Source organism: Microtus pennsylvanicus, chromosome 20, assembly GCF_037038515.1.
Source record: "Microtus pennsylvanicus isolate mMicPen1 chromosome 20, mMicPen1.hap1, whole genome shotgun sequence".
Classification (NCBI taxonomy): Eukaryota; Metazoa; Chordata; class Mammalia; order Rodentia; family Cricetidae; genus Microtus; species Microtus pennsylvanicus.
In genome coordinates this window covers 5,453,972-5,480,227 of record NC_134598.1, presented here as the reverse complement: position 1 = coordinate 5,480,227, position 26,256 = coordinate 5,453,972, and the positions used below count along the sequence as shown (strand labels likewise).

Below are 26,256 nucleotides of genomic sequence, written 5' to 3'. Positions count from 1 at the left end.
TAGGGCTTTACTTTGTTCTTTTCAGGGTTTACTCAGGTATTTTTTTTTCTTTATAACTTTAAAATCGAAGCCCACTCATGAGCTTCCAAACATTGAAAATTTTCTGCTGCTGCTGCTGATTTTTAATATAACGTCTTCCAGTAATTCAGTAATCTAAAAAACAGTGATCATTATATAAAATGTTGTAACTGTTAATAACCTACAGAAGTGTGTGAAAATTAGACTTTCTTATGAGAATGAGTTATGCTTGGCAGTGAGTGGTATACTTGATCACCAATGCCTAAAACCAATCTTCCAAATTACTCAGTGCAGTTACTCGGTCCTTCTACAGACCTCGAAGCAACTATTAACAGAAGCCCCTGTGATCGCGACTAAGCATGCAGAGAGCCTGTTTGCATCAGAGGCACACACCTTGCAGACACTGGATAGGATTGTTTTTCATGCTTTCCTCCTTTCTATTTGGGCAAAGGAGATGATGTCTCTTCTTGTAGAGACAGGACAGTGAGGAAGGAGAACCTGTGGTCCCAGACAGGTGATGATACTTGTGAGAATTTAATATTTACAGCTGGAGGAAGAATATATCTCTAAAAGAATGTCCTACAGTGTGTGGCTTCACTAACAGGGATTGTTTTGTCGTGAAAACATGTCTTCATCTCAGCTGAGGAGAAAGTGTGTAACTTGTCTGTTCTTCAGTCTCTGCTAATGAGGAAATTTCTCTATAACCAGTGTTCTTATTAACTGATGCAGACTTAAATGTCTTGTCTGTTCTTAACTCATGTCATAATAGAAGGATGATACATGGTTATGGATCATAGGGACATTGTTTTAAGGATCATAAATTAGTGCATCAGATTCTAAAATACAGACTTACTTGTGTATTACCGGGGCTAACACCAGCACTGATTTCCAGGTACAGTCAGCTTTCCATACCCATGGGTTCTGCATCCAGTCAGCCTACTGCATATGTATTTAGCATGTATTTTTTTGTCATTATTCCTGAAACAGTGCAGTGTAAAGGAGCTGAACAGCACTTGCATTGTATTGCTGTGTATAAGTAATATGAGGATAGAAAATTACAAAGTATGCCAGAGAATACATAGTTACATGCAAAATCTCATTTCATATAAAAATTTTATATAAAAGATCTGAGCCTCCACAGGTTTTAGTATCCATGGATATTTAAGAACTACTATATACTTCCCCACTTACTGAGTGCTACCATAATGGTTCCGTCTCTGTTAACAGCAGTTAGCAGTAGAATTAAACTGCAGTCTCTTGATTTTTTTTTAGTTACTTTAATGTAAGAAAAGTTTGTCTCTAAATATTTTTCCACTTTAACTTGTGTGTATGTGCACATGTGTTAGAGAACAACATCAGAATCCGTTCTCTCCTTCTACCATGTGGATTCCAGGGATCAAGCTGAACTGTCAGGCTTGGCGGCAGGAGCTCTCACTTGCTGGGCCATCTCACCAGCCCCTATTGGGAACTAGAGAATCTGTACCTATAAAAATAAAATGAACAAAAACTGGCTCCAGCATTCCTCTGTTAATATAACTTATTTGCTTAATATAAAAAGGTTTAAGCTGAATTCCTTTACCAACGCATTCCAACATCAGTCAGCATGGTTTTCAGGAAGATTTAAGTTCCAAATTTAGATTCTCTTTTTTTCTGAAAGGAAATTATGGTTACAACATTTCTTCCCTTTCCTCCTCCCAGTCCTTCTATGTGCAACCCCCACTCCCTCTTGGTTTCTTTGTTGCTGTTAGTGATGTGTGGATGTAAACCAGTGTAAAAATCCAACCCGCCCAGTCCATTCAGTGTTCCTTGTTTGTGTGTGATCTCAGCGCTGACAGGCTGAGAGCTCATCCTTGGCTGAGACTGTTCCCCACCCGCAGCATTCCTTACCTGTCTGTGGCTCTTTAGCTAGGAGTGGGCCCATGAGATTTTACCCTGCCATGCTAGCTTGTCCATTGGTCATTGTCCAAGTCCTATTTAGGCAGCCATGTTGTTAAGGTGTCATGGATAAAGCTTCCTTGTTATTTCTGAGAGACACATTCTCAGCAGATTCCGAGGTCCTCTGCTCTCGGAATCTTTCTGTCCCCTCTTCCATAATCAGCCCTATATTCTATATTGCATGTTGGTATTATCAGATAATAAAAATGTTATAGATTTGGGTTGGCAAATTCTCGAGAGAGTGAAAACCGTAATACTTTGTCTTTTGCCAATTTCTTTTAACTGGATAGATTTAAATTTAAATTCTAGTTCAGGCTATACTTGTTGATAATTTTTTCTCTTTTAACCCTGGCTGTCTCCTCCTCCCCCTCTCCATCCCTCCCTTTGTTCTTGAGACCTTTTTTGTTTACAACAAGAAATAGTTTGTGATTATGCTTTTACATGTAATCAATTGAGTTCAATATTTATGTATAGTTTATGTAGAAACCATTTACAAAATAATATCACTATTTTACAGTGACCTATAAACTGTAAATTTGGAGCAGGAAAAAGGCTAATGAATTGATTACTAGAATCCTTGTTCAGTGAATCATATCTACAAATAAGTTACTAGCTCTCAAATAAACCCATAGTAAGACAGTCTGAGGTTGAATTAGGTCTTCGAATAATAGTAACAAGTTTTATCTGTGTGCTCCAGGTTATTTTTATACCATTTTTATTTTCTTAACTTCTCCCTAGAAGTCAGTAAGGTATACCTAAGTATCTCTTTGGTAGATGGATAAGTAAAGTTGAGCTGAGTTCTTATTCAGAACATTCTGTGAAAACCTGTTTTGTTTTGGGGTGTTTTTCTTTTTGTTTTTTAAAGTGTGCTCTAATCAGAAACTTAAGAAATGCCTAAACAGTTAAATGCACTGTAGAGGTCTAAGTCCTCCAGAAGGAGATGCCCAGGACCTACGTGGAGGCTCACAGTCATCCTTTACTCTAGTTCAGGGAACCTGGCACCTACTTGTTGTCCTCCATGAACATGAGACCTTCCCGGTACACATGTATACTTGTAGGCAAAGTACTCATGCGGATAAAATAAAAATAATTTGTTAAAATTATGCTAATCAGATGACAGGAAATTCTGTTAGCACCTTCCATTGTGTTACAGTAAATTAGATGTAACAAACTTGACCTTTTTAAGAATGAAGTGTAAAGCTCAGTGGCCTTAAGGGTCTTCACACAATTGTGTAATCATATTGCACACATGTCTGTGACGCTTGAAAGACTGTAAAATTCACAGGAGTTCCCTAAAATAACACTCTTGTTTTAAGTCATCATAGCAGTTTCCTTGAAAGTTATATCTACACATAATCATTTGATCATAAGCATGGTCAGTTAACAAACTCAGTGGTTATTTCAGGTAAGCTGCACTTGTGATGTCATTTATTAAACTCTGCAAATATTTAAGTCCTGTTGAGTATGCTTTACTCTGGTAGGTACTAATTATACCACGACAAACAAAATGGGGAGATGAGTACTAAAGTCCATCATAAGTTATAACGCACATCGTGAGGAGGAGAAATGAAATGTTATTGTAACTCTGATAGCTCTTAATTTATCCTGAGTGTCATGCTTCTCAGGCATTCACATTTGAGCTGTGGCCAAAGAGTAGGTGCGACACAGGCAGGTGTGGATTGAAGTTAGAGGGAATAGAGCCATGTATAGAGTCCCTAAGGTGCACCATGTTTGAGGAGCCAAAAGAGTGCTGGGAGGTAGTAATAAGTGAAGTGTGTGGACAGATGTACGCATAGAGTGCTGGGAGGTAGTAATAAGTGAAGTGTGCAGTGAGGACAGATGTACATATAAAAAAGACCAAGCCAGATGAAGGAGAATTCTGTGAACAGAATTATCTGTGAACGAGTTACAAAGATACTAACAGTTTCAGGCTTCCAAGTCTCATTTCTTAGCTTTTTCTTTGTTTCTACCCTCAATCCTGCCTATGAAGTTTCCTTAAACCTAAGGAAACTCTTTCCTGTTCCTCTGACTGTTAACACTACCTTTTCATTTGACTTCACCCTGGGCACAGGGAAGGTGGCTCCTTGAGTAAACTGTTTGCCATGCAGGCTTGAGGACTTGAGTTGGTATTCCCCAGCACCTAAGTGAGATGCTGGACGTGTAATCCCATTGCTGGGAAGCAGGGAGACGAGGATCCCGAAGGTGAGTTCCAAGTTCAGTGAGAGTCTCTGTCTAAAAAGATAAGATGGAAAGCAACTGGGGAGATGTCCATGGTGACCTTGGGCCTCTACTGATGTGTGTGGCTGGTTGTGCACATATATACAGACATACACACAACATAGTTTGTCCTTAAAACCATGCAGAGTCCTATATCGTGTAGGCCTGATGAATTATATCCCACCATATTTCATCAAGTTTACTTTATCTGTAATGATTCACTGAACCAAACATGCTTCTGCTTTATGTCTGTGATAATCTTCCTTTAAGTGTCTGCGTCTTTCCCCTCTGACTTCGCTAGGTCTCTAACACCCAGGAAGAAGGCCCTTGCCCAAGCACCCTATAGAAAACGGTAACTGCTTTCCTCATATTGAGTGCAGCTCAGGACCAGCTGCATGCTATTTGTATTTAAGGGGCTTTTGTTCAGCTCTCTTCTCTTATTCCTAGCTCACCCACCTATACACATGTACATATGACAGGTACTGTTAGTTACCACCAATCCCTAGACCTGGAATAGCATCTCAGATATAGAGAACACCAAAATTAAGGAAGGATAAAAGAAGTTCTAAGTACCTCTAGTTTCTGTCTCTTACATTAAAGTAATGAATATTAACACTGACAAAATTATAGTAGTGGAAAAGAGGTAAATATAGGGCTACATTTGGGTAGAGAGAAGATTACGAATTAATTTTAGATGTTTGTTTCATTTTGCTTTATGAAAACTACAAGCAAATAACCATAAGTAGCCAAATATTCTTGTTTGAGAGTGTAAGTCAGAAGTCTAAAATGGAAGAAGGAAATATGGTGCAGATGGTAGTTAAAATCATAAAAGCTATTGCATCTAAAGAGGACATCTTTAGAAGCCCTACAGTATTTTTATTGAGGAAAGGCACTTAGGTAGGAGAAAAAAAGAATTGTGAATACAAATATTTTCTAGATTTTTGTAATGAATTATTTTATCTCCAAAAAATAGCATCATTCTCAGAGGATTAGAAGGGTGTGATTGGGGGCTTATTTGGGATCATGCGGCACTAATTTAGAATGACATTAATTTGTTAACTTGAGTTTTTTCCAAGCAATGTTTACTTATGTGGTACATGAAACAAATTTACTAAATTCTTCTAGAGAAAAATGAGCAAAGTTCAACTGAGGGCAAAGCAACCAAGAAAATAAACTAATTGTTTTACTAGTTACTTTATCAGCTGAGAAAAAATATCCATTAAGTGTCTATTACAGACATGACTCATACAAACAAAGACAATACCTGTCGCTGGACGTTCATGGTCTACTAAGTGTAATAGACTAAGGAATACCAAAGGTATATCAGAATACATGATCTGCATAATATTTTGAGTATAAAAAAGCCATCAGAAAATAAGTGGTGCTTTACTAAGAAGTGGATATTTTATTTTATTTTACTACTTTTAGTGCTGTTGATCAGACTCAGTGCCATGCACATGTTAAGCAAGTCTCTACCACACTTCAACAGATAGCGCCTTTTGAGTTAGCTTTTTAATTTATTTTTGTAGAGAACGTTACTGTTCATCTTGTTTCAGGTTATCTATCCTGCGATACCATAGCAGGATATTACCAGAGCTACAAACATTACCTCATGTCTTATTCCTGTTTTATTTCTTTCATAAAAATCAAATCTACTTTACCACAGCCAAAGCACGCCATTCATGTACTCAGTGTGTGTTAGAATCCCGTCCATCCTATTGATACTTCTTCACATGTTGAAATGCTAAAAAAAAAAAGTCACATGAAATATTTAGCATAATATACACTGGTTATTTATAGTATCTCTGTTATATACCTGATTTTGTGTTTACTAGATTTGACTGCCTCAGTTTGCTGACATTGATGTAATAGAAGGGTTATGAGTAATTGCTAAGAGTTTTTCTAAATAATACATATTTTGTCAGGAGAATTATTTCAGTGTTTGTTTTTCAAAGAAAACATTATTACTTCATAGGAAAACCTTCTGAGAGGAATAAAATGTAATTCCAGATTCCTTTTATTCTTAACTGTATTATCATTGAATGCCATACTGAAAATAGTAATGCCTGTGTCGTAATTACCCTGCCACCCTCCTGGAGTCTGCACACTTTCCCAGCCTATGTCTCCATTGTCCTTTACTTAAACTTTCTTTCTTCACTATTTTTTTAAGCTTTATATACAGGTTTTTAAATGGAGGATAGGACTAGGAGGACCCATGACCTTGAAAAGAATAATCTGCTCCTTCCACTTTGTCATTGCTATTTCGGAGTTCTCATTGTACTGTGAGCTGTCAGCTAAGTTGCGTGGGTAAACACGTGGTTTTTCAAACCATACTGCCAGGATTCAAACTGTAACTCTGCCCCTTTATAATTGTATCACCCTGGATCCCTGGATAAAGAAATTTCATAGTGCCGGGCAGTGATGGCGCACACCTTTAATCCCAGCACTCGGGAGGCAGAGGCAGGCGGATCTCTGTGAGTTCGAGGCCAGCCTGGTCTATAAGAGCTAGTTCCAGGACAGGAACCAAAAGCTACAGAGAAACCCTGTCTCTAAAAATCCAAGAGAGAGAGAGAGAGGAGAGAGAGAGAGAGAGAGAGAGAGAGAAGAAAGAAATTTCATAGTTTCTTCATCTGAGAGAAAGAGCTTAAGACAAGACATACTTGACACAGTCTGTGTCAGCTGATAGTAGTCGGATACTCCTTCACAGAAATTACCTTTTGTTCTTTATTGCCCCTTTACCTTTGAAATTTTAATATCTATTTATATACTGACAAGTCCCAAATCTGTCCCAAGTATAATTCTCCCTCCTGAGTTTCAACCTTAACATAGAAATGTTCAGTGAATATTTACGCCAAGGTAGCTTACAAATGACTCAGATGCAACATGTCTATTAACTCTGGCCCTGACCCTTTATTGGTTAGTTGATTGTTGTGTGACTGACCTAGAACTTTCTGTTTAGACCAAGATGACTCTGAGCTCACAGCAGTCCTGTCTGTCTGCTGGGTGCTGGGATTGTTGGTACATACCAAAACATTGGATTTTCTTATACTTTGTGATAGATAACCATTCATCCACTAACCCAAGACAAACCTGAGACTCCCAGTCCCAGCCCTGTTGACTGCATCTGACATGCACTTACGTTGGTCGTTTCCTCTGCGTGTGCACTGTTTGCTCTGTTTCAGTACTCAGCTGCTCTTAGGATGGAAAACACCATCTCTCACGCCTCATTTATCATCTTCCAGGCCATTCAGTATACTGTTTCAAAATTCATTGTTAATTTTTTTTAGATAACCTAAGAATAAAATTTAAATTGTAACCAGCTTATCTCTTTAGCCAGATCAGTCTAAAGGTCTTCAGTTTTTAGAATTTATGCTGTGTCAGATTTCTTTGTCTACACTCTGAGCGCTCCCCCTCCTTCTGTCACAGTGGTCATTGTGAAAGCAGAGGCTGTCGTTAATTTCTTTTATGTCTTCAGTATTTAGCATGATACCAGATAATAATAATAATAATAATGCTAGCACAGTGTTTCTCTCAGATTATATCTTGTCTGTGGTGTCACTGAACTGGTCAGTGATGGAAGAGTTTCAGAAATTATAAGAGATCAAAGTCTTCTGTGTCAATTTGATAGAGTAATTTTATACTTTTGTAATAATCAGACGTGGTTTTTTATATGGTGTTTTTAATTTTTTTTATTTTGTTTGACAAAAGTGCCAAATCTTTAGTGATTTAGAAGGTTTTTTTTTCAGTTGATCACTCCACAAATTGGTTTGAGAAATATTGCATTAGAAAAAAGTAATTTACCAGACATGTACTTGACTTGTACCTGAGTAGTAGTATTTCTAGAGCTGCAAAAGAACTACAGAAGAGCTCAGTAATTTAAATAGAACTCTGACATACAATAGTTAACGCCTTGCAGTTGAAAGATGAAAGCATTATAAACAAATATTATGTCAACATTATAGTTTGTGCCCCACAAATGTAACCAATGTGATTACAAATGGGTTGGACTGCCTTGTTGGTCACAACATGACAGGCTGGACCATCACTGCGTTGCAAGGAATCTCCGTAAGAATGTCACTCTTCCAGAATATTAGTCCTACCATTACAGTTCTCTTGAAATGCTGGTTTTCAGTGATAAATACTTGTGGAATAATTGCTTAAATTTTTTCTTACAAAAATAATCTAATGCTTCATAATTCATGATATCACATAATACTTCTGTTTATTGTCAGTGCAGGCATCTTGTAATGAGTTGAGACAGAGAAGTGCATGACTTCATTGTTTCTCTTAACGAATATAATAATGTTTTTTCCCATCCCATGCCGTTGAAAGTTAAAACAGTTAACAAATCACACAATTCTTAATATTTATCTAAAAATGTTTCTGTACTGAACATTATGGAAAAGGAATAAATACTGAAAAAATTAAGAAACCATTATTTTCTTAATTCCTTTTTCTATTCTTAACTCCTTTTTCTATCTTGCTTACAAAAAAAACCCGACATTTAGTGTCTCAGTCTTAATGAGTTAAGACGTCATTTCACGTTAAAATGAATTTGTTGGCTTTGAAAATAAGTAGAGCTTACACTTTGTTAAAATTATTTGAACCTTATGGTTTTTACTTGTTTTCATAAAATATGTAAATAGAAATCACTAATGAATAGCCTATTGCTAAGAATGGTTTTAATTAGCTAATTGCTGTGGAGGCCTAGTAGTGTTAAAACTTGATTAAAATACTCCATACCTAAAGTCTGTAATAGCCTTTGGCCTTATTGGTAGTGTAGTTCATCACAGACTTGTACATATGCATTCAGAAGGAATCTTCTATTCAATTTCATGTGCTCTTCAATATGAATATTCAGTTTCTTGTGCTGTTCAAAAGAATTACGACAACTTTTTTAGATAGTGACATCCATAGTTAAAGGATGTACTTGCTATAAGTAATCTATAGGGTAAATATATAAGGAAGGGGCATACTTAAGTAATATTTTTGATAAATTTAGGATTATCCTTTCTAAATCTTATAGATGAAAGAAGAGGAAAGGGATTAATATTTCTTTGCTACCCAACAAAATGTATGTTATCAATTGTCATACTTCCAGAACTTTGATGATAATTTTTTATTGGATTTGATACAACGTGAAGAAACACCATGAGGAAGGAATAAAGTGAGACATTCAGTGAAGTTTGATTTCATCCCTATCATAACCCTAGGAGTCGCACTAACAATGATGGTGTAAGAAGAGCATCCTTTCCTGACCAGAACACTCCCTTTGAGTATGTGTTCACTAGGCTGGATGTGGTAGCAGGCTCTTGTCATCATGTAGGAGGCTGAAGTAGAGAGACTGATATCCAGGCCACCCTGAATCGTAGCCAGACCCCACCTCAAAAAGATGAAACAGAGTGAAGTAGGGGAGTAGGCAGAGGAGGGGGTTTACTTGATCTAAGATCCCAGTGTTTTCAGTAGAGGTAGCTCATACCTTATTGACTACTTGAATGGGGGAGGGATAATTAGAGCAAGAAATAAATGAAGAAAAGTATATCTGCTTTTATTTGCCCAAATTTGTTCTCTTTTGAAAAGCTTGGAAAATATAAATATAAAGCTAAAAGAGCCATAATTGTATTTGCTTCACAAAGTAAGTTTGTAGGGATCCTTAGGATTTATCTCTAGGGTGTTGAGATCTTACTTTTCTAGAAGAAATTAAAAAAAAATAAAAGTATCATGTTATTAAAAGATTCATTTTTTAATCACCTTGACAAAGCCCCCTATGTGTGCAGCTCATCACATGGATGCTTGCCTTAGACTTCCCAGTGGCTGCTGTCTGGGTGAAGAGCTGCAGGCAGTTATTTTGGTAAGAACAGAGTGCCATTCAGAATGCTCATAATGTTGTCACAGCAGGGAGGACAGCAGTTGACACAAAAATCAATTGAGGTAAAAAAGGAGTCTCAGTCACTGCACTTAAAATTTAGAAAACGTTACCTGAGAATATTCTAAAATGGTTGTAAGCATATATTTCTTTGGGTTTTATTTTAAAATCATAAGAAAATAAAAGCAAGTCCCTTATTGGGATTGGGGTTTTATTTTCAGTTTGAAGGAGTAGCTGTTTTTTAAAAAGTATTGAGTGACATTCATTTTGATCAGTTACAGAATAAGTTGCAAAACTCAAAAGCTTTAGGTAATGAAAAATTAAGTGTGTTTTCTTTCCTGTTGTAGTTACCGGTTTACTAAAGTAGTGAGCATACATGAGCACTTGAGAGTTGGGCTACTGGAGCGCCTGAGCAGAGAGGGAGTGTTCTCACTCAGCTGTACAAAAGACAACTTCCTCTTTTTGAAGGGGATTGCTTTGACTATTTTCCAGGTACTGGGGAAATTCCAGATTCATTTCAAGTTATGGGATGGCTATTAATTATTCATATGTTGGTTTCAGACTCGGTTTTGGTTGTATAGTAAGATTTTGAGTTTTTCAGTTTAATCAAAAAATAAATAAAATAGAAGTTTATTAAGACTCAAAATACATCACCTAAAAGTTTTTTCAGAGAATTCAGGAGACATAAGTCTCACTGGCCAGAACATAACTTAGTGACAGATTAAGTCTTTTACTTTCAAATACTAATGTACTTATGAAAGGATATGTGTATGCGTATAGCAAGAAATATTAGGTGCAGTACATCCGTCATTTAAGTAACTAAACATTTCACATAGTATTCTAGTTTTTAGAATGTTGGGCTAAGTTTTAGATAATTCTTTATAAAATACCTGAAGTGTTCTGTATTTATTTTACTGTTCTTGAGGGTTGCAGTGGATAAAGTTCTATTTACATTGAACCATATAGCAGAGTGCCCAATAGGTGAGACATTTGAGTATTTAGAATTCCAGTAGAATTTTTGCTTGGTTCCTGGCTAAAGATTTAGAAAAATAGTTTTAACTTATGTAGATGTAGTTTTGTAGATATTGAGGCTTTGACAGTCATAATTTTCTTTCATTCTGAAGCTACATAATGCCTCTTTAAGCCTTAAGAGGACTTTTTGAGCTGGGCTGTGGTGACACCTTTGATCACAGCCGTCAGGAGGCAGAGGCAAGCGGATCTCTGAGATCAAAGGCTAGCCTGACCTACAGAGTAAGTTCCAGGACATCCAAAGCTACACAGAGAAACCCTGTCTCAAAAAAAAAAAAAAAAAAACAGGATTTTTTTGGACATATCTAACTTTTGGATAAATATTATTATAAGCAGGTGTAAGTTGTGTCCTTTTGTGTCTCTTCCTCTCCCAATGTTTTAAGGACCATTTCTGGTCCCTACTTGATACTGTCATTCAGCTAACACTTTCTTGGGTTATTCAGCCAGCATTGTGCTAGATCTACAGCGGTGACTAACACATTGATGCTGTCAATGAGTTGGAAGCACAAAGTTCTCCCTGAGGAAGGATAAATACTAATTACCCCTTGGTAGACTAAGGTGGGGCACTGTGTGTGAGAGAGCTCTCCAAGGAGTGCACGCAAAGGCTCGTTCACTACATTAATAAGGGGTTATAGTAAGACTCCTAATTTAAATTGAATAATAATAAATTTGCAGTTTCCAGTATAAAATATACAAGGACATATAGCCCCTTTGAGAAACAGATATTGAGCAGTCATTTCTCACTGTCATTTGTTTCTCTCCCCCTTATCATGTATTTATTTCTAATTAGTTCTTTGGGAATTTTGTACCGTGTGTTTTGATCCCGTTCACTCTGCTCAGCCAACTCTTCCAGATCCAGGGAACTTTGTGTCGATTCTTTTTTTCATTGTTTGTTGGTTAAACTCATTCAATCCCATTTATGTTGTGCTTATATTTCTGAATGTGTGGCCTGCCACTTGTCAGGGACTCTCTCTTAGAGAAGACTGTCTCTCCTTCCCTAACAGTTATCAGTTGTCACTAGCTCCTTGGCTAGGGGTGACACTTACTGTCCCCCTCCATCTCCATGCTGGGACTTGGTATGCCTTTGCTTGCCTGAGTCTTGTGCATGTTGTCCTGTGTCCATCACCTTTCTGACTGTTTCTCCTCATCAGGAACTTGTTATAATAGCTTTTATACTCAACCTTGAGTTGTCTCCCATCACTCTGTCATGAAAGCTAAATTAGTAAAGGCAAAAAGATTACCATATCTACACCAAATATGAAATTTAATTATTCATCCTTAAATTTCTGTTGCTCTTAACAGTATGTTACACTGTAAGCTTGCATGGAATCAGTTTTTAAATATTTAAATATAGAAATATTTAACCTGGTTGCTAAGTACCTTACCTATTCATTAACATAAGTTGTTTACTTTTTCCTCTTTTGCATTGAGTTGAAGATACTATTAAGAATCTCTTTTGTGCCAGGTGGTGGTGATGCACTTTTAATCCCAGCACTCGGGAAACAGAGGCAGGCAGAACCCTGTGAGTTCGAGGCCAGCCTGTTCTATAAGAGCTAGTTCCAGGACAGTTTCCAAAGCTACAGAAAAACCCTGTCTCAAAAAAACAAACAAAAAACCCTTTTGTCTAGTTTCTGCTTTATTACTTTATTTTTAATTAGTATAGATATTTGTACATGATAGTAATTTCATAATGGCATTATCAAGCATGGTTTTACTTTATCTTTAATATCATCTTCAAAAAATTTCACCTTCGTTTGAGGAACAAACTCTAAACCCAATTATAATTAAAACAAAACATGGCTTAAGATTTTTATGATCTTTTTTTCCCATACTGGGAAAGCTGAGGGAGGCGGATCAGGATTTCATATTCAGTTTGGCTATATAATAGAACCATATCTCAGAAAATATTATATGCATGTGTGTCTTAATATCAAATCATTTTCTCATATTTGGGCCCCATTTTATTATAAATAATGAGAAGATCTAACTTTCTTGATTTTGATGTTTGACAGTGTCAGGTGGCTGAATGTAAGGAAATTAGTGCATTTACTAATACATGCATCTGGTTTTTCTTATAATGTGCTCATATATGCTTTGGTTTTGCTAGCAACTACCATATATGTTAAGAAATTAAAGTTTTACTGAATTGTACAGTCAAGGACATGTTTAGGTTACATACGATACAAAAGACTGTTAGTCCGTACTCTGTTATCTAGTATTCCTAGTATCTTTTAAGTCTAAGAGGGTAATTTCCTTATTTAAATATAGAGAAACATGCACACACACACACACACACTAAAAAGGAGTTATTCTTTAGAACATTATGTGCAGTGGCAGCCAGTCTAAGCATCCTATTTCAATCATCAAAGGCTTTTCTCATTTTAAGATAAGATCGTATGAAAACACTAAATGATACAATAATTTCACATCCTCAGGACCGCAAGGAGTGCACCCACACACTGAGACAATGGGGATGTTCTATTGGGAACTCAACAAGGCCAGCTGGCCTGGGGCTGAAAAAGCCTGGGATAAAACCGGACTCTCTGAACATAGCGGACAATGAGGACTACTGAGGACTCAAGAACAATGGCAATGGGTTTCTGATCCTACTGCACGTACTGGCTTTGTAGGAGCCTAGGCAGTTTGGATGCTCAACTTACTAGACCTGGATGGAGGTGGGGGTTCCTTGGACTTCCCACAGGGCAGGGAACCCTGATTGCTCTTCGGGCTGAGGAGGGAGGGGGACTTGATTGGGGGAGGGGGAGGGAAATGGGAGGCGTTGGCGGGGAAGAGACAGAAATCTTTAATAAATAAATAAAAGAACTCGTTAGTAAAAAACCTAAGCTATCAAAAAAAACCAATAATTTCACATCAAACAGCAACACAACCTAGCTTAAGAAACTGGCTGCTGCTTTTCTCCCCAAACGATGGTGTTTAACATGGGTTGAATGGCACCTGTGACACAGAGACACTTGGATGCTTGACCTTAATTCTCTTGAAATTTGTACCCAAAGTTATAGTAACTGGTCCTTACTTGATTTAAATCTTTAAAGAACACAACTTGTAAATGTACCAATACTTGGAAGATTAGAGAAATTTCTGACATCGCTTAGAATTTAAGCTAATATTATTTGTGTAATTAGTAACATGGTTGGCTAGCTGTTGGATCTCTGTATTCATGTGATTTTAGAAGTTGTTAGAGAAACAGAACTATGACATCTCCATAAGTAGTCCAGGCCCCTACGTGTTAAGAGTATTTGTATTTCATTCTTTAGTGTGGCGGTACTGTTCAAACTGACTTGTGTCCCTGTGAAAATAAGAACTAGTCTAGAGGATCAGAACAGGTTCACTGCAAAGCCAAGAGAAAACTCAGACATAAAGGTGAAATGGGTTCAATACATATTGTCCTTTTGCTTTCATCTTTGGGTTTTTAGGGTGCTTTTGAAGTCATTCATTATAAGCAAATATATACTTACCACATGTGCTAAGGTTTTATTAGACAAAAATTGAGTACTCTGTGTTAGATAATGAGAGAAAGGAATAAAAACTGAGAGAATAAATTAGTAAATACAGGCAAAACATTTTATTAAACATGTATTTATTATGTATGACCAGTGCCAAGTGATATATTCAGTGCTGAAGATTACAGATATGAAAGTTACAGCCCATGTGACATAGATTAGCAACAATGTTACAAAATATGTAAAACCAGTGCTATAGTGAAAGTGAACTGAGCAGTGTGCAAGCCCAGCAGGAAACTTTGTTGAGGATCTGAAAACACATTCCCGGCAGGACACCCAGATCTCATTTAGATGATGGAGCTAATAAGGCATGAAAATAGGTTTTCAGATAGGTGAAGTTGTGCACGTTACGTATTGAGAGGAAGCATAGAAGTTAAGAGACTGTCAGTGAAGAAAGTAATTAAAGGCATTTGTCAAGGACATAGATGAATAAGAGACTTGTCTAAGAATTGGTGTTCTAGTATGACTGTAAGAAGTTACTAAAGGTTTTTTTGTTTGTTTTTTATTTTTCAAGACAGAGTTTCTCTGTGTAACAGACCTATCTGTCTTGGGACTCACCTTGTAGGCCACACTGGCCTCAAACTCACAGATACTATCCTGCCTCTACCTTCCAAGTGCTGGATTAAGGGTGTGTGCCACTACTGCCGAGCCTTTTTTTTTTTTAAGATTTATTTTTTATAAGTACTCTATCTACTCATACAACTTTATGTCAGAAGAGGACATCAAATCTCACTATAGATGGTTTTGAACCACCATGTGGTTGCTGGGAATTGAACTCAGGACCTCTAGAAGAACAACAGCCAATGCTCTAAATCACTGACCTCTCTCTAACCTGTTAAAGGTTTTATAGCAAGGCAGTAACATAATTAAACATAGTTAAAAGACCACTGGTAGAGAGTTAAAAAAAATTTTTTTTTTTGTATTTGGAAGGTCTTATAAGTTAAGAATACACATGAGCCGGGCAGTGGTGGTGCACACCTTTAATCCCAGGACCGAGGAGTCAGAAGTAGGCAAATCTCTTTGAGTTCGAGGGCAGCATGGTCTCTCTACAAGAGCTAGTTCCAGGACAGACTCCAAAGCTACACAGAGAAACCCTGTCTCAAAAAGACAAAACAAAACAAACCATGAATAACTTAGTAAAAATAAAGTTCAGAAATTATTCATGTTTGCACCACTTACTTTTTAGCAATTTAGAAACACTATAAATTTGGTTTTTTGTATAAGTATAATAATTAATTATTGTAATCCTGACCAAATCAAATAGAAGATTTGGAACTGGTGCTAGTTGTTATATATTGCTGTGACTGCCTCTTAGCCTAATTTTCTGTTTTGTGTTGATCCTACTTGTGGTAAATCAAAGGATGCTGCAAGGTGGCCACATCTGTGTTCTCTTTTTTTAATATTTATTTATTTGTTTATTATATGTACAGTATTCTTCCTGCAGGCCTCATTACAGATGGTTGTGAGCCACCATGTGGTTGCTGGGAATTGAACTCAGGACCTTTGGAAGAGCAGGCAATGCTCTTAACAGCTGAGCCATCTCTCCAGCCCCCACATCTGTGTTCTGATGTGTTCTCTATTGCCTGACCCTTCCTCCAGTGCAGGGTTTATAATTGAAAGTAAAATGTCCTACAAAAGGAGAAAATGAAACTCAAGTAGAGTATAAGATTTTTGAAGCATAAAAGGACTTGAGAACAAGCAGGCAGTATTCTTTCCCTTCCTTACCGTCTACATTATAAACTCCCTATGTATTTCTCTCTTACTACAAAGCCTGTTTCTATACTGTAGGCAAACATAAAGGACTCTAAAGACCTACAGAGCCCAACCCGAATCATAAAACAATGACTAAACCTAGTAGTGGTCAGTAATCATAGTTGTTCTAGAGACCAAGGCAAGAAATGAGAAGTTCAAGACCTGTTTGTGATACAGAATGAGTTCAAGGCTAGCCTGGGCCACTTAAGATCTTGTCTCACAACCAGAAGTGCAGTGCAATAAGAGCACGGGTGGAGCTCAGCCATAGCGGGTGTCCATATTCTCAAACCTCTTAGATGAGCTAGGAAGAGGGGAGGATCTGACAGTCAGCTCCAGCCGGGATACTAATACGTTTCCACCTTCATCTTGAGGGGTGGGGCTAGACTACCAATTTAGACTACATTCTAAATTTTATAGATAATTATGATTACTTAGCAAACATAAGTTGATTTATTTTTAAAAAAAGAGTATCATAATTTACTTGAAAGAACTAAAAGTAGAATATGCCTACCTAGTCTTTTGACCAGACTACATAATATGCTCTTAATTTGAATTACCTCTATGAACCCAGCAAGCTGAACCTTTCAGAGCTCCAAAGCCGATTTAACTTAGTTGCACACTATTTCTCCAAAGCTTTGATATCCATGAATATTGATTGAGACTCTGAACAAAGTGGTTTTTTTTTTAAAAAGTTACATGCAAGCAGCGGTTTCTTATATAGCACTTTTGTCACTGGACTCCAAGACAAACAGATATATATGGCCGTTTGTACGACTTACATGATTGTATGTGTATGTGACACATTGCATATTCAAACATTCCTTAATAAAGTAACTTGGCTCTTACTGAGGTCAGATTATATACATCATCAGTTTAAAATTATTCCATCATAAGGTAAAATATTGGGGGAGATGTGTTTCTACCATCTTTTAAAAATTTTTTTCTTCAGGAATTAATTCAGATTAAGAGTGGAGAACTTTTGCAGCTTTTATTTTCATAAAAGAAAATTAGATTATTATTAGAGCTATCAAAAGAACACACCCAGGGTCTGCCTAAAGTTTGTCTTTTTAGGTTACTGGTCAGCACTACCCTTTCTAAACACTGCTGCCAGCCACACGACAGGTTTGAAAACTGTTCCTTTGGGCTGGAGAGATGGCTCAGAGGTTGGGAGCACTGACTGCTCTACCGGAGGTCCTGAGTTCAATTCCCAGCAACCACATGGTGGCTCACAACCATCTGTAATGAGATCTGGTGCCCTCTTCTGGCCTGTAGGCATGGAGGCTGAACACTGTGTACATAATAAATAAATCTTTAAAAAAAAAAAAAAAGAAAAGAAAGAAAACTTCCTTTATGGTAAGGCACTGGCTGCAGAAGCAGTGAGTACAGTTGTCCTGGTATCCATGAGGTATTGGTCTGAAAACCCACAGACACACAGAGTGTTTTCTGTTATGTGGCTTATAATACCACATACCCTGAGTATCTCCTCCTGTAGATTTCCAGTCATTTCTGGCTTGCTTATAATGCCTTTACATTGTCCTGACTAAAGAGTGATGACAAGAAACAACTTTGGTCAGTGTGAATGTGGTTTTTTTTCCCCACAAATGTTTTCCTATTTTTAATTGATTTGAGTCCATGGATACCACGAACCATCTGTACCTCTTTTAAGTGATTTTTTTTTTTCGCGTGCACACTATCTCAGTTTTTACCTACTCAGGCTAATTTGCAGGTGCCTGGATGATTAGACAATCCATAATTTCTACCAATCAAGTAAAAGAAGGAAAGAAAACTCTGAGCTTCTCTCCCAGTTAACAGGTAGTTTGCTGTGGTTAAAATTAATGCAGATTTTGCAGCAACAAACATTAGTATTTTTATTTACTTTAAGTAAATGATTGAAAGCTTGGGAAATGAATAATATGAGTGCCTCATTTGAGTGTTTGACAGTTACCATTGATTTTTTTCTGTATGTGTTATGGTAAATTGATGTTTTTAATTGTGTATGTGGTTACTTTTACTTTAAAATATATTTTGTTCATTGCAGTGTTTGAGCAACACACCTCCACTTACTGAATATTTCCTCAATGATAAGTACCAAGAAGAACTGAATTTTGACAATCCCTTAGGAATGAGAGGTGAAATAGCTAAATCATATGCTGAACTGATCAAGCAGATGTGGTCTGGAAAATTTAGCTACGTCACTCCTAGAGCATTTAAGGTTAGTATGGCAAACTTATTCTCAGCATGTCTGCTCCTGTCCCTCGGGCGAGGGCAAGTGGGATCCTCAGGTGAAAGGGATGAAGTCCCATTTCATCGTCTCCCGGTCTCCACCCATTTGATACAAAACTTCAGGACATAGCACAGGATGGGTGGTTAGGACTTTTTGTTCGGCTTTTGTTTTCTTAATGTCTAGAAATGGGCTGGAGAGGCATGTCTCAGGGGTTAAGAGCACTTCTACTTTTCCAGAGGACCCGAGTTTTTAGCACACGAGTTGCCAACACTAACATCAGGTCATTCAGAAATGTCTGTAACTCAAGCTGGAGAGGATTTGATGCCCTCTTCTGACCTCCACAGGTGTTTGCACTCACATGCAAACTCACACACACTCATAATTAAAATTAAATATTTATGAATAAGGCTATCAGTAGAGGGAAGGAATAATAAGACGAGCAAATAAAAAGACATTATGGTTTAAAAGGGTTCAGACTCTGGAAACCCTACATGAATATTTTATGTGATACAAAGAATTTCCCTCAGGCATGCCTTTAAGTCTCAGTAATCTAGCTTATCCTTATGGTTATTGTAGATTGTTCTAAAAAATCAGAATGAAACTAATCTGCAAATTATATTTTCAATGGTTCTTACACTTGGATGTGTGTATGTATGAGGTGGTTACTTCTTAGATCTCACACTCAGTTATTGTAAGCCATAGTCTTTACAGGTAAGTGGCATTCGTAGACCATCTACTAGAGAATATCTTGTTAATTAGCTACCAGTTCTTAACAAATGAGTCTGAACTGGAGATGGCTATGCATTCAAGAGCACTGGCCGCTCTTCCAGAGTACCAGGGTTTAGTTCCTAGCACCCACATAGTAGCTACCCACTGTAAATGGAGACTGCATTTGCGTTTCCTGGCTGCCCTGACCCAATCACACAGAAACTATATTATAGTTTGGCTAATGGCTCAGGCGTGTTTCTAACTAGCTCTTACATCTTAAATTAAACCATTTCTATTAGTCTATGTATCACCATGAGGCCATGGCTTACCAGTAAGGCTCTGGCATCTTTCTCCTTTGGCAGCTACATGGCGTCTCTTCGACTCTGCCTACTCTCTCTATCTGTCTCTGTTCAGATTTCCCACCTGGCTTTACTCTGCTAAGCCATTGGCCAAAACAGCTCGATTCATTAACCAATAAAAGCAACACATATACAGAAAGACATCCCACATCAACCTACCATCTGTAACTCCATTTTCAGGGTGGTTTCCACAGGCACAAAGAAAATGCAAGCAAAATTCCCATATATAAAATAAGACTTAAAAAATTAAATATATGATTAAGAAAATAAATGAGTCCTTTGAGCACCGTGTGTGTACACAAACAATAAATAAATGTAATTAAGAACAAATTCAAATAAAAATATGGAGCAGTTAATAAATCGGACTGTTTCTGCATTTATTCTTTCACATTCTAAACTTTGGGCAGACTTCTCTAGACAAACCAACCCTCAACAGTTTCATTTTGCTAGATTTTTTTTCTCTTTAAATTATATGTACATGTACACCTATTAATTATCAGACCTTATTCATTCTATGATTCAGATTATATTCCTTTTAAGTCTTATTTAAAAATTCTCGTACTGTAAAGACTAAAGAAACTTGTAGATGAAATGTAGTGTGCCTTTTGACCGTCAGACTTGTTCTCTTTTTCATTTGTTTGGTAGGGTTTTTTTGTTTGTTTATTTGTTTTGGGGTTTTTGGATTTTCCAGATAGGGTTTTTCAGTAGCTGTAGAGCCAGTCTTGGAACTTACTCTGTAGACCAAGTTGGCTTCAAGCTCCCAGAGATCCACCAGCCTGTGCCTCCTGACTGCTGGGATTAAAGGCTTGTGCCACCACCACCCAACTTTCCTTTTTTAAAAATGACCAAATGAGAATTTATAGTTTTTCTTTAGTGACTTAGTAAAAGGTTACTAGCTTTTAAGTCTCCAGTGTTTCACAATGTCTTATATAAAATTTTACCATATTTTCATTTTGTTTCTCAAGTCAATGTTTTCTGAAACTTAGTTGTTTCAGAATGCTTTTAGAGGTATATTTCTATGTATATAATGTTTACACTATTAATATAGCTAGGATGAAAACCTGTCCCTTGTTATCTGTCTGCCAGTCATTACAGGGAGATCTATATAAATGATGCCAAATTCCGTAGATAAACAGTGAAGTGCTGATTAATAACAAGTCAATGATCAATATATTTAGAGAGAGTTCTTTTATGCATGTATTTTTTTCATGGGATTTTTTGTTTTACGATGGATTCTTGCTATATTGCCCAGGCTGGTCTCAAATGTCTGGACTCCAGCATCCTCTGTGTCAGCCTCCTAAGTTTTGGGACCACAGGCTCGTTACCGTGTCCAACTCTATTTTTAGAAAGCCCATGTGGTGGTCTGATTTGTCCCAGATAAAGACTTATCACATGTTTACTGGAAATACAAAAACAAATAAACTGTGTTTGTGTGTCTGTGGAGAGTGGGTATATTTGTCTTTATTCTTATTCTATATAAATACAGTCATTTTTCATTCTTCACAAAAGTTATTTTTCATAATGTTAAATTAACAAATACAAAACCACATTCCTAGGGAAAATGCAGGATTTGATTCCATCAAGCCTTTGGTCACATTTTCATTAACTAATCAATGCATTCTTCATCTTCATCTTCTATCTGTATCTGTGTGAAAAGTCCCTATTTTGTACGGTTGACACATTAGCACTGTTTTCATAACCAACACTATAACTCATTTCTTAACAAAATTCATCTAATTGTGTTTTCCCATAAAGTACACTACCACTCACTGTGTTTATGAACTCTAGCCAACACCTTAGCATTCTCCTTGGGGAATGTTTTATACACTAGTAGCCTACCTGGAAAGCACAAAGTATAAAGAATAAAACATAATTATAAGACAAAAATTACAAAACGATGCTGAAACTAAAAGGTAGTATAGCTTCTCCCCGCCAGAGGGGGTTGCATACGTCAGGTAACTGATTTTTAAATGGAACATGTCTTCAGATGATTAAAATGTGTCACAAATTTGACTGGAGGCATATAAGTAATAAATAGGTAATTTCTCATGTGTAAACATAGGAATGATGAGAATAACTGCTTTTTAAGGAATCCTGTCTATCTGATTTTGTGGTTTTGTTTGTCTTTCAGACACAGGTAGGACGATTTGCACCTCAGTTCTCTGGATATCAGCAGCAAGACTGCCAAGAACTGTTAGCTTTCCTATTAGATGGATTACATGAGGATTTGAACAGAATTAGGAAAAAACCATATATACAGTTAAAAGATGCTGATGGCAGGCCGGATAAGGTAAGTGAACTCCATGCTATTGATGCCATTGTGAGTTTTCTCAGACTTTAGTGAACTTCTTGCTATTGTTGTCGTCATTGTTACAAACTTTTCTCACACCTCTTAGTGACTTGTGTTCCTTTTCCTTGTAGGTGGTTGCTGAAGAAGCCTGGGAAAACCATTTAAAAAGAAATGATTCTATCATAGTAGATATATTTCATGGCCTTTTCAAATCTACTTTAGTGTGTCCTGAGTGTGCTAAGATCTCAGTAACCTTTGACCCTTTTTGCTACTTGACACTTCCATTGCCCATGAAAAAAGAACGTAGCTTGGAAGTTTATTTAGTTAGAATGGATCCACTTATTAAACCTATGCAAGTAAGTAATGACCTTTTTATTTGTTAATTTTACTTAACTAGTGATATGACTAAAACCTGTTGGTTTCTCCAGCACAATCCAATAATAAAGTTTATTGTGTAATAGATTTTATAAGCCAAATCCTCTGGAAGTTATACTAAAAAGGTCATGGAAAGTTGAAGGATGTCATAGAAAAAATAAACTTTCAAATTTCATTCTCACATAAAAGACAACCAAGATGTTTGTTTTATAATTTGAGGTATTTGCTTAAAAGATTAATAACAGTATTACTATCTCTATTTTTCTATCAATTTTTAAATTTATGTATATAGGTATTTTGCTTGCATATATGTCTGTATACCACATGTGCTCTTGGTACTGGTGAGGCCTAAAGAGGACATTGGCTCCCCTAGCCTAGAGTTACAGATTGTTTGTCAACTACCATGTGGGTGCCTAGAATGAAACCTGCCTTTGTCCCTAAACAGAGCAGATTTGGTTCCTGCTTTCCTATATTGTTTGCTATAAATTCCTAAGTTAGGGTTCTAGCCAGATATCTCAAACTTGTTGGTACGTAATAGAAATAGAACTGTATGAAAGGTGTCCTTTGAACAGAGTTCTCTTACCATTGATGCTTGAAGTGTTGGAGTTTATTTTACTCTTAGTAAGAATAGTGTCTACGCAGTGTTCTCAAAACTACCAGCTCCTTCATTCAAAGTGATGGAAGGATTGAGGCACACCTGCACTTGTGTTTGGGGCACATGAGGAAAATCTAGACAGAGATACTCAGTATTCATTAAACTTATATTCTTAAACTGAAGTGAGACCGCTTGAGTTTTCAGTGACACAGGGAGCTCTAGGAAATGGGGAATTGATAGGGAAAGACAGTAAAGGACTATTTTGGTTTAGGGATTTGTTAATTTTTTAAGACTTGTGTATATTTCGGTACTCACATGAAGTTAAGGTAAATGGAGAAGGAGTTTAGGTGTCAAAAAAGAAAAAGATAGCATTCTTAGGTGTTAGGGTCAGGTGTGCATGGGAAGAAAGATCTCTGTCTTCTCGTAGTCTCAGAGACAGGACCAAAACAACCTCTGGACTTGAGGTTTGTAAAGGACAGGAAGCCAGACTTTCCTACTTAAAGAGGCTTCAGTTTTCTAGGTGAAGTGTTCTTCAGGGAGTGAAAGGAGAAAGGAAATAGAATGCTAAGAAATGGAGCAGATGCAAATAGCTACTGCATGCTGGACAAGGGAGTGACCACAGAAGTGCTCCTGGACAAGGGAGTGACCACAGAAGTGCTCCTGGACAAGGGAGTGACCACAGAAGTGCTCCTGGACAAGGGAGTGACCACAGAAGTGCTCCTGGACAAGGGAGTGACCACAGAAGTGCTCCTGGACAAGGGAGTGACCCACAGAAGTGCTCCTGGACAAGGGAGTGACCCACAGAAGTGCTCCTGGACAAGGGAGTGACCCACAGAAGTGCTCCTGGACAAGGGAGTGACCCACAGAAGTGCTCCTGGACAAGGGAGTGACCCACAGAAGTGCTCCTGGACAAGGGAGTGACCCACAGAAGTGCTCCTGGCAGTGGTGAACTCAACTCTGATTTGTAGCCCGCCAGTGCTGAGGTTTGAGAAGTTCTCTCAGCATATACAAACTCTGTGAGAAAGTTAATATCTCTCTGTTGCTGTGGAGACACCGTGGCCACGGCAACTCTTTAAAGGAAACAGTCCATTGACACTGGCTTACAGTCCAGAGGTTTTATTTAGTCCATTGTCATCATGGCGGAAAGCATGGCAGCATGCAGGCAGACATGGTGCTGGAGAAGGAGCTGAGAGCCCTACATCCAGATCCATAGGCAGCAGAAAGAGAAGCACAATGGGACTGGCTTGGACTTTTGAAACCCATCCCCAGTGACACAACTCCTAATCCTTTCAAATAACATCATTCTCTCATGACTAAGCATTCAAACATATAAGCATATGGGAGTCATTCTTAATTCAAATCACAGTTCAACAAAAATAGAACTGAGCAGAAAAAACAAAGATTTTGTTGCAGGGTGGTTAAAATAATAAGAGGGTGGAGTCTAGGTGAATGACATCATGACAGTAGAGAGAAAAGCATCCTAAGGACTAGAAATCTGTACAGTAACCAAAAAGAGGTAAGAAGTAACCTATTGAGTGTAAGACCCCAGAAACAGCTTCGTGGTGACAGGTCCAGGAGGTGGGCTAAGGTAGGTCTTTGATTCAGTGAACAGCGTACAGTACAGCTAGGAAGTCCTTGTGATGGACATTATCACCCAGGAGTTGACACTTGAATGTTGAGTGTTTTCCCAGTGCCATAGATTCATTACAGTTTCTGTTTGTTTTTTAGTACAAAGTTATTGTGCCCAAAATTGGAAATATACTAGATCTTTGTACAGCGTTGTCTGCTTTGTCAGGAGTGCCTGCAGATAAGGTGAGATGTTTCTGAGATTGAAGTATGGAAATTGGGGTTTGGTTTCTCAGTATTGTAAAACCAGCTTAATAGACATTTATTTTCTTCTAGATGATAGTCACTGACATATACAATCATAGATTTCATAGGATATTTGCCATGGATGAGAACCTCAGTAGTATTATGGAGCGGGATGACATTTATGTGTAAGTATAATATCCATTTACAGTCTGTTGTGGGGGGGAGGGTAAAAAATTTAAAGAACTAACGTAAAACTTATGGTCATTCCCGCCCTTGTAGGTTTGAAATTAACATCAACAGGACAGAAGACACAGAACATGTGGTTATTCCTGTTTGCCTAAGAGAAAAATTCAGACACTCAAGTTATACCCACCATACTGGCTCTTCACTGTTTGGTCAGCCTTTTCTTATGGCTGTACCACGAAACAATACTGAAGATAAACTCTATAATCTTCTACTCTTGAGAATGTGGTAAGTGCCAAATAAGCTGAACTATGCAAAATAAACATGAGAATAAAATATAAAATAGCTAATGAATGTCATTGTTCAAGTACTACCAGAGTGTTATACACATCTCTAACCAAACTGATAGAAAGTTGATGGCAGCCAGGTATGGCAGTGATGAACACCTGTGATCTCAGTCCAGCATGAGACCCCGCAGCATGGACTGGGGTTGGGAAGTGTACTTACAATTTCAGCACTTGATGTGGAGGCCGGAAAATCAAGAATACTGTTTCTTTTATATTGTATATCTGAGGCCATTCTGGACTATATCAAAGAGTGCCTCAACTCTTACCCCCCAATAATGAAGTAAAAATAAAATGACAATTTAGTCCCTTGACTTATTCACATAAAATACACAACTGAGATTATTTCAAATCCAGAAACATGAATTCTTAGCTGTTTTACACCAAAAGTTTACTGTTGGAAGTTTTAGTTGGCAGATAAATGTAATATAAGAACAAACGAGAAATCATAATAAATGTCAAATGGTCATTTTTTAATGCATGTGGATTTAAAAGAATAAGCTTTTGTGGCAGATGGTGAGATAGTGTACCACACTTTGATTTTTTTTTTTATGAATTTTTTTTTGAGGGGGGGAACGTTGAGACAGGGTTTCTCTGTAGCTTTAGAGCCTGTCCTGGAATTAGCTCTTGTAGACCAGGCTGGCCTCAAACTCACAGAGATCTGCCTACCTGTGCCTCCTGAGTGCTGGGAGGCATGCGCCACCACCGCACAGCTGATTTCTTTTTTATAGTCTTCAAGTAAATAAGGTATGATGAATACAATTAAAGACCTTTATTTTACCCTTATGGCTGACATTCTTTTTATTTTCTATAAACCAAATCATTATAAATTCATGATCCATTTATGAAAATCACATTGCACAAATATAAAAGTGTTCCTAGCAACAATATACAGCATGGTAATGAGTATCATTTATAAAATTCTTACTTTTAAGTTCAGAAGTGATCTACTGTGCTGTACTTTTAACATATAAAACTTGGAAAAACCAGAACTGATGAGATGATTCAGTAGGTAAGGATGCTTGCCA

The 26,256-nt window shown here is 37.4% G+C and overlaps 1 protein-coding gene across 5 annotated transcripts in view; it reads left to right on the top strand.

The window, feature by feature from the left end:
* The window catches only part of Usp15 (ubiquitin specific peptidase 15), a 93,268-nt gene that overhangs the window by 56,015 nt on the left and 10,997 nt on the right, over positions 1–26,256 (top strand). For 3 of the 5 annotated variants that reach the window (XM_075954563.1, XM_075954562.1, XM_075954564.1), the window contains 6 exons: positions 18,377–18,550; positions 21,761–21,919; positions 22,051–22,275; positions 24,618–24,701; positions 24,792–24,886; positions 24,981–25,172. In XM_075954563.1, the coding sequence (XP_075810678.1) occupies positions 18,377–18,550; positions 21,761–21,919; positions 22,051–22,275; positions 24,618–24,701; positions 24,792–24,886; positions 24,981–25,172 (929 nt within the window). Of the gene's footprint in view, positions 1–10,383; positions 10,467–10,505; positions 10,529–18,376; positions 18,551–21,760; positions 21,920–22,050; positions 22,276–24,617; positions 24,702–24,791; positions 24,887–24,980; positions 25,173–26,256 lie in introns of those variants that run through there. The other 2 variants (XM_075954565.1, XM_075954566.1) reach the window with 2 other exon arrangements.